This window comes from Polistes canadensis, unplaced genomic scaffold (assembly GCF_001313835.1).
Source record: "Polistes canadensis isolate GaletaPanama2010 unplaced genomic scaffold, ASM131383v1 scaffold_95, whole genome shotgun sequence".
Taxonomy (NCBI): domain Eukaryota; kingdom Metazoa; phylum Arthropoda; class Insecta; order Hymenoptera; family Vespidae; genus Polistes; species Polistes canadensis.
The window spans coordinates 399589-413850 of NW_014569642.1; the positions used below are offsets into that span (position 1 = coordinate 399589).

At 28.1% G+C, this 14262-nt stretch overlaps 2 protein-coding genes across 4 annotated transcripts; both read right to left on the bottom strand.

Moving 5' to 3' along the window:
* Window positions 1-51: 51 nt before the first annotated feature.
* LOC106787196 (transcriptional regulator ATRX homolog) lies at window positions 52-10577 on the bottom strand. Of its 3 annotated transcripts, none has more exons than XM_014749350.1 (23): window positions 10390-10577; window positions 10242-10296; window positions 9912-10024; window positions 9515-9649; window positions 9294-9427; window positions 6609-9200; window positions 5980-6302; window positions 5762-5907; window positions 4917-5059; window positions 4592-4840; window positions 4285-4495; window positions 3729-4141; window positions 3310-3608; window positions 2941-3235; window positions 2568-2836; window positions 2328-2490; window positions 1920-2267; window positions 1545-1845; window positions 1249-1473; window positions 1046-1165; window positions 881-943; window positions 567-746; window positions 52-496 (listed from the first exon to the last, which is right to left on the bottom strand). In XM_014749350.1, the coding sequence occupies exons 1-23, from the start codon at window positions 10399-10401 to the stop codon at window positions 416-418; spliced, it is 6870 nt and encodes a 2289-aa protein (XP_014604836.1). In that variant the 5' UTR covers window positions 10402-10577; the 3' UTR covers window positions 52-415. The 3 variants fall into 3 exon arrangements, with proteins under 3 accessions (XP_014604836.1, XP_014604835.1, XP_014604837.1); XM_014749349.1 differs by having other exon boundaries at window positions 6609-9203; window positions 10390-10576; XM_014749351.1 differs by lacking the exons at window positions 9912-10024; window positions 10242-10296; window positions 10390-10577 and adding an exon at window positions 9720-9853 and having other exon boundaries at window positions 6609-9203.
* A 357-nt stretch (window positions 10578-10934) lies between these two features.
* On the bottom strand, window positions 10935-14058 carry LOC106787231. Its single transcript, XM_014749427.1, has 6 exons — window positions 13915-14058; window positions 13656-13807; window positions 13347-13447; window positions 12181-13170; window positions 11934-12059; window positions 10935-11858 (listed from the first exon to the last, which is right to left on the bottom strand). The coding sequence occupies exons 2-6, from the start codon at window positions 13755-13757 to the stop codon at window positions 11567-11569; spliced, it is 1611 nt and encodes a 536-aa protein (XP_014604913.1). The 5' UTR covers window positions 13758-13807; window positions 13915-14058; the 3' UTR covers window positions 10935-11566.
* Between the last annotated feature and the right edge of the window lie 204 nt (window positions 14059-14262).

A 14262-nucleotide genomic window follows, 5' to 3' on the forward strand; every position in this document is an offset into this window, starting at 1 on the left:
AATTAAAAAAAAAGAAAATAAAAGAAAAATAATTCATTAATATAATGACAGTTTTCCATTATAAAGATTCTACTCAAAGAATCAAACTTTTTATTCCATTCAATTAATGTTTTCATTTATACAGAGTATATGAAAGTGGACATTAATTATTTAATAATTCTTATATAGTCAATTAATTAGCGAATAATTACAATAATCTTTAGAATAAGAAAATTCCACTCGCTTTCGTACATTATTATATAAAACACATTCAGATGATTTCTTTTTTTTTCATTTTCATCGATCTAAAGACGATTGATTTTTATATTAGCGTGAATAAACTAAATAAAAACAATTAGTTTGATTCTTTGCTATTCATACTGAAGAATATAGTTTAGCTAATCAGAAAGACAGTTATAAGATATTATTTTAAAGATCATTCTTCTTGTTCCTTATTTGTTGGAATAGTTGAGGTTTTAGCAGACGTTTCGGTTGCTTTTGCTGGTTCTATCGTAATCTATATAATTTTATAAAAATATCGATCACACAAAATAGATTTCATTGAAAGTTCATATTAAATTTGTTACCTGCGTAATCTCATTCCTAGGTTGAACATTACTGGTTGAAGGTTTTGGATAAACATATTGATTGATTACTCTAATTCCACCCTTTAATTGTGGATTAGATACGTTTGTATATGTGTTGTTAGAATTATATACTATTTGTTGATTTTGTAGCAAATGTTGTCTCAACAAATTCTGGTTCATCTATAAAAGCAATAAGAACAAATTCAAGTAAAATGTGATTCTACTTGATTCAGAACTTATTGATTTTGACCTTATAAGTTAACTTTTATATTTCAATAATAATAATAATAAAATTAAAAAAAAAAATAACTTACTGCTGCAGATATATTAGTTGTTCCCAATGTAGTAGTTTTCTGTTGTATGTTCTTTTGCATATTCTGTTGATTCAATTATAATTTTAAAGCATTTATTACAAAAATATTATTTAAAAAATGATCTTACAAACATATAGATGTACACATATGCACATAAACACACACCTGTGCAAGAAGAGAATTTCTGTTAGGTTGAACCGTAGCCTGTTGTTCCCAATAATTATACATATCCACCAAGGCTTTAGTAGTCATAAATTTACGTTGTTCAGGTGTTGCATTAGGATACTGAAATTTCATTTAATATCAATATATCGACTATATATGATATTTATCAAAAAATATAATATATTTAATTGTTTATCACTTACATCTTTCTCAATAAGTTTTTGTAGATTTTCATAATCACTAAACTGCATAGTATTATTTATTGCCATATTCTGACGATTAAGATTAGCGATCATATTATTGTATTGTTGCAACAAAATATTATTTTGATAAGCCGCCGTAGTTGCATTAATATTTGGCCTTTCTTTTTCTTCTTCGTATTCTAACCAAGCCTGTTTCCTTTCCTCTTCATCTAATTCTTCGTCAGCCTTAAAAAATATACGTTAAAAATAATATTAAAAGTTAAATAGTCGATTTTATGCAACCATTATAATTTTACCTTATTTTCCAATAAGGAATCATGCTCGTGATAATTTTCAACTAAATCCTTGTATTTTAAAAATATTTCTGCCAACAATCTATCCTTAGGTAAATTTAAAGTTTGGGTATTGATATTCGTATGTGGCTCGAATTTATACAATTCGTTAAGAGCGTTATGGCTATAATGTCGTTCTATTTGTTGCTCGTCAACGACACGGCAGGAAAGTGATAATTTTGTTACTTGGCGATTATATATCTTTTCTTCCATCGTACCCGACGCGAGAAATCGATAAACGTAACAAGGTTTTTTTTGACCAAATCTACGTTTCAAATATAAAACTATAAAATTATAGGATTAATATTATTTTAATTAAATATTTGGAAATAATAATACCTGTATACTCTGAATATACTTTGAATATCGTGCGACGGGTTCCAACTTGCGTCGAATATAATAACTCTATTAGCAGCTGTTAAATTTATACCCAAACCACCTGCACGCGTTGATATGAGAAATAATCTTGCCCTTGTATTGCTGGGTTTATTAAATATTTTACACCAAATATTTCTATTTTCTGCAGAAGTCTGACCATCTAATCTGAAATAATCTAAACCTAGAGACCAACTTCCAGTGTGCCCTTCTAGTCTCTCTAATATCTTATTGTTTTGTTCTGCTTCATCTATTTGAGCAAGGAACTGTTCGATCAACGTTAAAGAATATAACGACTGAGAAAACACCAATCTAAAAATATATGATTATGAATATGACATCTTTGAAATAAAAGTTATACTACGAACTTACACTTTGTCGCCAATTTTTTCACATTCTTTTAAAATTCCAAATAATAGAACTAGTTTGGTAGAAATCCTCATATCTTCGAAGTGTTCAGGCTGTACAAATTGTGACCACCATTCTTCTTCTTTTTCTGGTAATACTTCCACTAATTCTGGCTCTGAATCAATTTCTTGAAAAAAGAAAGTGAAATAATTACATTAAACAAAAATACTACATAATAATTTTGTATAAAAAACTTATTCAAACCATTATTTCGAGTTCTTCGTTTGCGAATAGGCGATGAGGAATGGATGGATTGAATATCGCTGTCGCTACTGTTGCTACTAGTTGTCTCTTCGTCGTCGCCTGAGACAATGAAGTTTTTTAATGATCCTTCCGAATCACTGGTATATCTTTTTTTTTCATTAACCTTCTCAATTTTCTCCGAATTTAATCGCAAAACTATTGGATGAGTCCATATTCTTTGCAGTGCTTGAAAATCTGCGAATAGTGTACCTTTCATACCACTAAAATGTCTAACAAAAATAAAATTATTCAAGTTACTTCAAAGTAGTTGGACTAGAATTATATCTTTCTAAGTATTACTACAATATATTTGTGTTAATCGATATTGATGTACCTTGTCAAATTATCCAAATAATATTGATACAATTTGATCTGTACATCCGTGAGTCTTACAAAAATAACATATTCTTGTTTAGGCGGTAAAAAGGGTGTTAATACGGAATAATCAAATCTTTGAATACTTCCTTTTAACAATTTGTGCAATACATGAGCACGTTTTTTCATTAATTTAACATCGTATTCTGTTGAATTATCAAATTGTCCATTTGTTATGGGATTCACAAATCTGTTTAAAAATTCTCGTTTTGTACCCAAAAGATTAGGCTTAACGAATTGAACCATGCAGTGATCTGAAAAATGTATGCTTTATGTTATTAAATAATAAAATTAAATAATTTTAAATTATATAGATATAAATCTTTACACTCTATTAAATTATTTTGTAATGGTGTCCCAGTGAGAACAATACGTCGAAGCGTTTTAACTCGTTTCATGCTTTTACTAAGCGCAGTATCTTCGTTTTTCAATAAATGTCCCTCATCACATACAATAAGATCTGGACCAGGATCTACCAAACATTTTAATATCGCATCTTTCATGTTTTTTCGAATATTTTTATTTGAACCAGTAAGATTGCGAAACATTTCGTATCCAATAATTAAAACGCCGCCACTTTGATGCCAACTTTGAAGCTGATACTTCCTTTCAAAGTTCTTTTTACATCTAAAAAAGAAAAAAGAAGGTACACAATTAAATTATATTATTATTATTAACAAGTATAGAATATATAGCTTAATTTTATATATACATAATAAAAAATATGATTAAAAATAAGAAGCTTACTTTGTTAATTCGAACGTGTCGATATCTCCGTTCTCTACATCCTTTAGCCACATCTCAAATTCATTAACCCAATTAAGAACGGTACTAAGAGGACAAACTACTAAGATAGTTTTTATTCCAGTTTCCTCGTGAGTTAAAAGAGTATGCGATAAAGAAATTACTTGTAGAGTCTTTCCAAGTCCCATACAATGCGCTATAATGCAGCCCGATCCAGAAGTAGTTTTTATTCTTTCCAAAGATTCGAAGCACGCGTCCCACATAAATTTAATTCCCTCTGCTTGATGCGGTTTCAAACGTTTCACCAAATCCTTATTTACGCTTATAAGTTCTTTCTTTGTATCAGGATCAAAATCCAATACTAATTTATCTACTTTTTCTTCACCGGCTAATCGTATTTCATACATCTCATTGTACTAAACATGAAAATTAATGTTATAATTTATACCAGAGCATCTTTCATCATATCGTCAAATAATTATTATCAAGAGATATCAGTAATTATTTAAATAGGACGACACATATTTTACATAGATATAAAAAAAAAAAAAATACGTACAAGTTTTTGACGTTCCATAATACGTTTCAACCTTTCTTCTTCCTCTTTGGCTGCTTGCTTTGTGTCATCCGCTACTTGTTTATCTTTCAAAACTTTGCGAATATTTTTTCTTCCAGTTTTACTCGACGTACCTTGCGAATTATTCATTTTATCACTATCACTATTACTATCTGTCGATACATTCTTTATCCGTCTTCTTTTTGGTTTAGGCCTGAAAAATTATGAAAGAATATAAAAAATAAGATACAATAAGATTTTAAACAATTTTCATACATTTCTTGTTAAATATGCCTGTCCATATACTTACTTATTTCCTGTAGTAGATGATTCAGTGTCAGATGATTTTTTGGAATTTTGTTTCTTTTTCTTTTTCTTCTTTTCTCCACCGGAGTCATCAGAATCACTTAATATCATAACTTCACTCGAACTACTACTACTACTACTACTACTATTACTGAGAGAATCCGAAATTTCTTTTACATCTGAATCAGAATCAAAAATTCTTCTAGCCTTTTTTCTTTTGTGTTCAGTAGTCTTTTTAACATTAACGTTATCTCTAAAATTAAATTTATATTATTTATATTTTTAAAGATATCATTTTTTCATATAAGAATGATAAGAAATTTCATTACTTGTCGTCATCTTCTTCTTTTTCTTTTTGTTTCTCTTGTGATTTATCCCATTTCTCTTGTTCTTTTTCAGACTCGCTATCAGATATTTTCATTGTTAGTATTTTATTTCGCCTCCACTTACTCCGTTTTTTCAGCTTTTTCTCCTAATTAATTGTTTTTGTTTTTTTTTGTTTATTATTTGTATTGTGTACAATTATTATAATTATATAATTTTTTTATAATTATACAATTATTAAATATTGTTATTAAATTCTACAACTTATCTAGAATATTGTATTAAATTTTGAAGTCGATAGGAGTAATAGTTTAAGAGATAGAACCTTGGGAAGTTCCACTCTTAAATGACTCTTTTATTATCACTCAAAACTTTAAACGCTTTTTTTAAAGTCGGTTATCAAGATTTCTCGAAAACTATTTAACCAATCTTGATGAAATTTGCTACACGTCTTCAAGATATTATTGACAAGGACTTGGACGAAGGATTTTTTTTTTTTTTTTCATCACATCTAATTTCAAGAAACCAAAATGTGGTGCAAATTGTAGCGAAATTTCAATTATCTTTTTTTCCTTCGTCCAATTTCTAGTTTTAGGTATTCACTAAAAGACCCTATTTTTTCCACTGAAAAACCCTTTTTCGGTGGGGTCACCGGAAAATACGTCGCAATGGCCGAGTTTTAAATATTTTTTAACAAAAATTTCAGAAAATGTTCATTAAATATGTATCTTAAATGTTATCAAAAGTTTGAATAAAAAAAAATTGTTGAAAAAATGCTATTTTTCCCGGTGTAAACCCATGTAACCCCTTAAATTATTCTACTACAATAACATTGAGAGTATGCAGTTACCTTCTTTTCCGTAGATGATCTTTCGTTATTTTCTTCAGAAGGCTCTTCTTTTTTAATTTCGTTTTTCTCGATACTTTCATTCTTCTCCTTTAACGACTTCTCATCTTTGTCTGATACATTTGACTGTTCTTGTTCTTTGCTATCATCTGTATTAATTAAAATTAATCATAAGACAGTTTATAAATAAATTAATAATTAATAAAATTAATGTGTTTTACCCATATTAGAGTCAGACGAATTTAATAGTAAATCTTTAGCAATTTTATCAGCTTCTAACATGAGATCATCGTTTGTTAATGGAGCAGAATGATTTTCTATTGGTGAATTTAAATTTTGCTCGTTATTATCAGAATTGTCTTGCATGTCTATGGAAGCACTTCCATCTTGTACCTTCTTCAAATGTTCTAACAATGAATCTTCTTCTTTTTTGATAGATGATTGTTTTGTTTTTAATGATTGTAAAGATTTAGATAGATTATCTTCCTTTGATGTAACTGAACTTCTTTTATATGACTTCTCCAGTGTATCCAAATTTATAAGTCTATGTAAGATCGTTGAAATAAAATTATATTAGATTGGCCAATAAGTCTATGGAATTTTTTATTTTAAGTAAATAAACGCTTAAAACTGCATGGGCTCACTGACCGCTCTAACATGTAATATCAAAAATAAAATAGCAAATTATTTATTTATTAAGAATTACAGAAATAGAGATTTGATTTGAAAATAATAATAATAATAATAATAATAATAATAATAATAATAATAATAACAATAATAATACAAGAATGATGCATTACACATACTCGAGATATTATTAAAAATATGTAGAAACATTAATTAGTACCTGTTGATCTTCTTATTATTTTGGTATTCCTTAGATTCTTCCAACGCGTCTTTATATTGATTTAAAACATCATCTGTTAATAATTTTAATTGTACATGACATATCATTCTCAATTTCTTATCATTCATGTAATAATAATTCTTATTCAATTGAAGTCTTCTCCTTTTTACTCTAGATCCTACAGATGAGTCTGATTCTAAATCGTAATTACGTTTTTTCCCTAGTTCTTTTTTCTCAGACTTATTATTATTCATCTGAATTTGCAATTTAAGTAAATCGTCAGATTTTGTACTTTCGTTGTCGAATGTAGTCAACTGAATCTTATTTAAATCCTTACTATTAGATTCTATGTTAATTTCCATTTCTTTATTGCCTGATGAAGAAACGGAATCATCTGAGTCAGATTCCAAAAGAGCATTTTTAATATTGTCTTCATTCATAACATCATTTTCTCTATCCAATATGTTTGTTTCTTCAGAAAAGCATCTCTCTTTTATACAATTTTCATTGTTATGTTGTTCGACGTTATCCGATGTTAATTCCACAGTTGTATTCAAATTAGACAAAACTATTGTACTGCTGTCACTTTCGTTATTGGTATCTGTTTTTTCTTCAGTTATGTTAGATTTATTTTGGTCGATTGAATATATTGGATCTTTTGATTTGTCTGATACTTTTTCTGAATTGAAAGGTATATCAGAAATATTAGAAATATCTGAATCGCATTGATTGGAATCTTGTTTAGCAAGTGTTTCTGATATTTTTTCATTAGGTTTATCGATATGAAATGTTTCAGTGGGATATTCATTAAATACAGTTTCGTCCGAATTACTGTCAGATTTATTAGATTCAAATATATCTGGTGTTTTTTTTCGAAATATACTTTTTTTGTTCTGTTCTTCTTTTCCCAATAGATGAAGTTCTTTTTTATCTGATAATGGTACATTTTCTTTTGGTTCATTACATTTCAATGTATTCGAATTTTCATTGCTTTCTTTTCGACCTTCATCAGTATTCAAGTCCTGAATATCTTTATTTTCTTGGACGTTTACTATCGCTGTATTAGATTCGTTTAATTCATTGTTTAATTCCAAACTGCTGTCAAATATATCATTTAACGAATCATTCGTTAGATTAGAAACAACAACATTAGATGGTATCGCAGTTAGAAGTTTATTTGAAATATTTTTAGATTTTGTTTCCGGAATCTCACATTTTGTGACATTCGAGTTTTTGGTTAAATTGTTATCATCATTTTTTATACACTTGTTACTATTGATATTATCTTTTATTACTTCATTATTTGATAATTTAACCAAAGTCTTTCTATTATGTTGGTTACCTCCTAATATCGGTGATGCATTATCACTAATTCTCAATTCTTCAGAACCAGGACTTTTATTGTCACAAATATTAGTTTTTATCTCCACTGCTGGTACTTCATGTTTAATAGATTCATTTTCTGAAAATATTTCACTATCACAATCTGATATGATATTTTTTTTATCTTTTATACTTTGACTGTTATCTTTATCTATTGTATCACTGGATTTTCTTTTATGAGGTTTCTTACTCATTAATGTTGTATCATCTTCGGAACTTTCATGTTCTTCTTCCTCTTTAACTGATGATACAAATGTTTTGTAAAAATCGATTAAATGTTCCTTGTAATTACTGAATTCTGTAATTACTTTATTAATAGCACTTTTTGATTTATATATAATTTTATCTGCGTCTTCCATGTACATGGGCTTCCTTTTAAATTTTTTTTCAATATGCTGGGCTTGTAATTCAAATACCGAACATTGTTGTTTCAATTCGTCCAAGATTTCTGCTATGTTAGACTTAAAATATTTGCCTTGTTGTTTATTAATGATATTCTTTTTGTATAGAATTTGATGAACATTTTTATTTATTTTACGTAACGAGTCAACATTGCTACGAACTAATTTAGTCCTCTGAAATTCCTTACCAGAGCTAGAGTCAGTATCGATAGGAGATTGCGATATTAAAATTTCTTTATTGGTAGACTGTTTCATGGAACATTTTTTTCTGTTACTTCTATTAAGAAGTTTCTTATTTTTATTTTTACTATCATCCGTATTTTCTTCACTGGATTCAGAATTAGAGTCAATTGTTTCATCTTTGTTTGAAATCTTATTAACGTTTGTTTTATCTCGTTTACTTGCGCTTCGTCTATGTTTAACTCTCGAGATCGATTCGTTTTCTTTGCTATCAAAATTAGAACTGTACGGCGAAGATATTGTAACATCTTTGTCTTGTTTCGAAGACTCTTTTTTCATGATTTCATTATCGCTTGAATTACTCGACGAACTTGTACTACACAATTGGTTTAAAGTGTGTCTTTTAGATTTATTACTTTCCTTAGTTGTCACATTACTTTCCTCTTTTTTAATGGACTTGCTGTAAACAGGTTTATTTTTTACAAAATTATCGTCATCTTCTTCTTCATTGTCACATATTGATCGTAAGGCTTTTTGCATTTTTTTAACTTGTAGACTCTGATATTTTTGATACGGTAACCTAGAATCACGCTTCTTCAATTCGTTCTGCATAGAATTTGTTTTACTTCTTCTGAAACAGAAGATTAGATTAATTTACTCGTAATTAATATTTTAGGATTGTAAATATGCAATCTAATTAATGAATATTATAAATATTTACTTAGCTAGACAATCCATAATGGAATCGCAAACTGCTCGTAATTCCCACACTGGTTTAGGTTCGCAAATGAAACATTTCCAATTTTTTTTCTCTATATCCAAAAGACAGAAAGGTGCATTTCTCCTAATGCATCGCTACAAATGAAATAATGGAAAATAATTGACTATTGAAAAATTGATTATTTGTAATTAACTAAGTATATTATACATGTTGAAACTTACTTTGCAAAATGCAAATTTACAATTAGATGATCCACAATAGAATAGATTATTTTCATGAGCACATAAGCGACAATACTTATCTAGGTTATCTTCATCGAAAGAAAAATTTGTGTTATTGAAATGGTCCCAGCATTTCTAATAAAACAAATTTAACATTGTTAAAAGTAATACAGTCATATACTACACATTACGATATAATATTAACCTCTTGTATTATAACAATGCATGAGACTCATGATACACTTTACAACTTTAACACAAGAAATAAGTCCTATCTCTGGCAAATTTTATGAGCCAAAAATAATAAACACAAAATATAGCATCAACTTTGGCACGTTGGTCAATGCATTAAATTGTAGTTCTAAGGGATTAATTGATATCATTTAAAAAGTCTTACTTCGCACAACAAAGTACCTATCACAGGATTGGTAAAAATTTTTCCAATTTCAGCAATAACTTTATTGCCACATGCAGTACAAGTTATTGGTCTATCCGCTATAATCTTGATTCCTAAAATCAAAGTTTAAGCATATAAATATGATAATATTATGAATTGTATAAATAACGTAATAAAATATAAAATACATGCGTTTCTATCATCATTCGAATCATCATGTTTTATTAGCATATACAAAGTTATTAAGAAAATTTAATGAATAATATTATTTTTATTATTACATTAAATAAATACAAATGAATCCGATTGATGTTAAAAATATTTATTTACCATGATAATGTTCGGTGCGGTACGCGAGTTCAAGAGATGACTTTTTTACTTTCAGCTATAAACAAATCATTCATATATATATATATATATATACATATACATAATAAATTTCGTTATATCGTTAACGGTTAATCACATAAACAATTACCTCCTTAACCATTCTAGTAATTTAAATGAATTATTTTAATGAAAACTAAAGAACATTTTAATCAAACGAAACTATATAAGATTCAATTAAAGTATATTATTCGTACGTTAAACCACGCAGATATAACTTTCACCACAACTCTTCGCAACCATCTTACGATTCCATGTTACGAATTTTTTTTTAAATAAGGTTAATCTCTCGCGCATGCGTCAACGCGTAATAATGTGATGTTAGTATGAAATCTTTTTTAAACTTGATAGATGTTATTTCAAATAAAAAATACCATCAGCCCCCTACTACCTCTCACAATTATAATGCAAACGCTAAAAACATCATAGGTGTTATCTAGATAACCTTAAAAATGATTAATCTTTTGCTATTTTCAAAATCACATTGATGTCATCTTAATGATCCAATATGCTAATACAAGAACATATAAAATATAAATATTTCTATATTTACAAATACTTGTGTGTGTCTTGTATCCTAAGGACGTAATAATAATAATAATAAGAATAATTAAGAAAGTTTGTTATCATCTACTATTGCACTTTATTTTCAAACATACAAGTTATACAAATAAAAACACTATACAATACTTATAATGCGTTATTCTATTAGAACTATAATATTATACGGAATATAAGTTACATCAAAATGATAAATATATAAAATAGTACAAATTAATATGGAAAGTGAGAAGTCTTATATCTTAGGTGTAAATAGCTGCAGAAGGATGATATTGTTTACAGCGATCGATTACTTATATCGAATGATGTGAACTTGACGAATTTCTATGCGTTAAATTTATTTCACATTAGAAAAATGCCTGCCTAAGACTTAAATTTGCACAAATGCTTTATTTCTTCTTATTTTTCTTCACGCTGTGGAATTTATTAAGCAATTTTTATTTTTTAAATCGTTTCGAAATACTAATGATGATTAGTTATCACATTCAAAATATTTTACAGAGATCATAATATACTTGGTATTATATTTAAAATTTATCGGACCAATTATATAATAACGATGAGTTTAATATCGTATTGATCTACATATGATACGAATGATATTTTATTTTCACAATGACGAGAATAATATTACTATCCTCTCTGTAAAATTGAATGAATTTTGTAAATTTGTAACGTCGCAATCGAAAATTTTAATTGAACTACAATCAATCTCGAGATTCTTCCTTAACTGTGGGTGACAATGTGCGATCATTGTTACCTTCTATATAATCATTAGAAGTAATATTAGTCTTGTTGGCTTTAAAGTCAGTCTTAAAGTTTCCTTGTTGGGTTTTAGCATCATCTTGAAATACTTCCGCAAAATGAAAGCTATTCCCATTACCAGTCTTTGTATTTAAATTAGCATTGTTGATGGAACTGTTAGAATGAACTTCATTAAAGTGTTTATATAACATTAACGTTGTACTAAATTCTATTTCACATCCAGGAGTTTTGCATCTGTAATAAAAATAAGTCAAATCGAATTTAAATGTTTAACAAATATTTGGAAAATATTTAAACGTAGGATATTACCGAAATACTTCATTATTTTTAGCAGCTTGTATCACCGGAGACTTTGTATTGGCATGATTATCCTGATAATGCTGCCATAGGCCAGTAACACTATTTACTTGTACACCACAACCGGGCATCTTGCATCTAATTGTAATACAAATACACAAGATCATGTCAGACAAACATTATATTAAATATATATAATGTATATGCATCTATTAATATATATATATATATATATTTTGTTTTAGATATTAATTCTTACAGGAAAAAGCTAATTGTGGAAGCCCTTCCTTGTTGTTTCATTTTTGGAATACATTTATTGGTATTTGTGCTAGGAGAATTAGTTATTAATTTATGACTGTCTTGATGATGACGGTAATGCGATAAGTATTTGTACTTTTTTCCACAACCAATAAAATCGCATTTATATATTTCTTGTTTATATCGAGACATACGTTGTTTCTTTGGCATATATTCTTCGTCGTCCGAACAATTGCTATTAGTTTCGATGACATTATCTTCTATTTTCGAATTTTCCTGTTCCAATCCGTTTCTAAACACTCTCTCTAAATTTCCTAGATCTATTCTATGTTCCTGATTTTGTAAATTAATATTATTAACTTCTCCCTTGATATTCTTAGTGATGGTTACATCTCCGTTGATGTATACCACATTATTTTTATCTTGAGAATTTTCAACTGGTATTATTTCCCCAGTTTTAGAAGGGGCTGTATCATATTTGATTAAAAAATTTTCTTTAGTTATCAGTAAATCCTTATTTTTTGGAAATTTGTTAGTTCTATTTAAACATTCATTATTCATAGAATATTCTTCGTTCTTCGAACTGGCAGTAATGTTATTCTGATCATGACAAAAATCTTTTGTTTGCGATATTGTACTGTTGTGTCTATTAAAACTATCTCCTTTATTATTGTAATCCGTTACATTTAAAGGAAAATTTTCATTTCTTTTTTTCTCGTAATTTCCATCCTCACTATTTTGCGTAGTATCTTCCTCTATCGCATTATCAGGACCTTCGAAACATATTATTTCTGGTTCAGTTGGTAGTGTAGGAGGTTGACGATGACAACTTTCTATGTGTTCTTCGAGATTACAACTAGTTGTGTGTACAGAACCGCAATTTGTATAAGGACAAGCAAAAACATTAGTTTCGCTGTTATGCCATTCTTGATAATGACGCCACATACTACCAGGGTCAGACAATTCCTCTCCGCATCCTGGTTCACGACAGCTGACGATTAATAATAATTAAAATAAATTATTATTTTCATTTGAGAACAAGATCAATTTTTTCACATTTATCGAGTAAATTAGCAATTAATAATGAAACATTTAAAATTATTCTTTATAGCAAAAAAATGTGCAGAGAAAGATTTATTATATATTTTGAAAAATGTAATTACTTACATAAATCTAATTTTTAAAGCTTCGAGTGCTTCATGTGTTTTATATTCGTCTTGGTTGGTGAATATTTTTCCACAACCCCGTTGTTTGCATGTATATACTTCCTGTAAATATTATCAAAACTCTTTTGTTCTTAAAAATAGTTTTATTTTTAATAAAATTCATGTATAAAAGTATACAAATTATATTATATTATTTATATGTATGTATATTACAGTAAATCACATTCATTGACAAAACAATCCGAACGTAAATTGTTTTGACTTAAGGGTCATTGAACTTGCTCGAGAAGAGACAGTAAGTAAAATTTACCTTTTTTGGTGCAATTTCTTCAATCGTATGATTTCTAGATACAAATCTAATAACACTAACTTCAGTAGGTCTGTCGGTACATGTTTCTGTTCCCTGTCCCATTGTATCCGCCACTTTGTGCGTAAACAGAATTAATTTCGGACTCACATAACCTATAATCGCAAGCGAACATTTGACATAGAAGAATATCATCTTTGTTGAATGAAAAATCACAAAGATAGGAAATTTTCACATTTCATTGGATGTTTATGATACTCACCAATTAATTGTAAGTATAGTCCCGTTCGCGCGGATACGCGTTTTCGATATCTTCACAATTTCATATTATCATTCTGACAATAAAAACAATTGCTTGTCATTATGTCAGTGCATATGAACTGACGCGAATACGAAATGAATTGAGGAGACTGCAGCGCTTATTGAAAACCACAGACTTTTTTCTAGACTTTTGATAACTTTTTTATCTAATTCGAACTATAGATATTGTGAATATTTTTTTTATTAAATTACAGAGATTTATTTAAAGGTGAATATAAATATATATATATATATATATATATATATGGTAATTTAATATATTTAAAAAACGAGGTAAAAATTAATTTTA

Excerpts from the sequence above, each read along its gene's own strand:
- LOC106787196 (XM_014749349.1), bottom strand. Across the intron at positions 10,025-10,241 it reads CCGCACCGAACATTATCATG|GAATCAAGATTATAGCGGAT; the intron begins GTAAATAAATAT and ends CTTTGATTTTAG. Across the intron at positions 6,303-6,608 it reads AATAATAAGAAGATCAACAG|ACTTATAAATTTGGATACAC; the intron begins GTACTAATTAAT and ends GATCTTACATAG.
- LOC106787231 (XM_014749427.1), bottom strand. The coding sequence starts at position 13,757 with ATGGGACAGGGAACAGAAACATGTACCGACAGACCTACTGAAGTTAGT. Across the intron at positions 13,448-13,655 it reads AAGAAATTGCACCAAAAAAG|GAAGTATATACATGCAAACA; the intron begins GTAAATTTTACT and ends TAATATTTACAG. Across the intron at positions 13,171-13,346 it reads GCTTTAAAAATTAGATTTAT|CTGTCGTGAACCAGGATGCG; the intron begins GTAAGTAATTAC and ends ATTAATCGTCAG.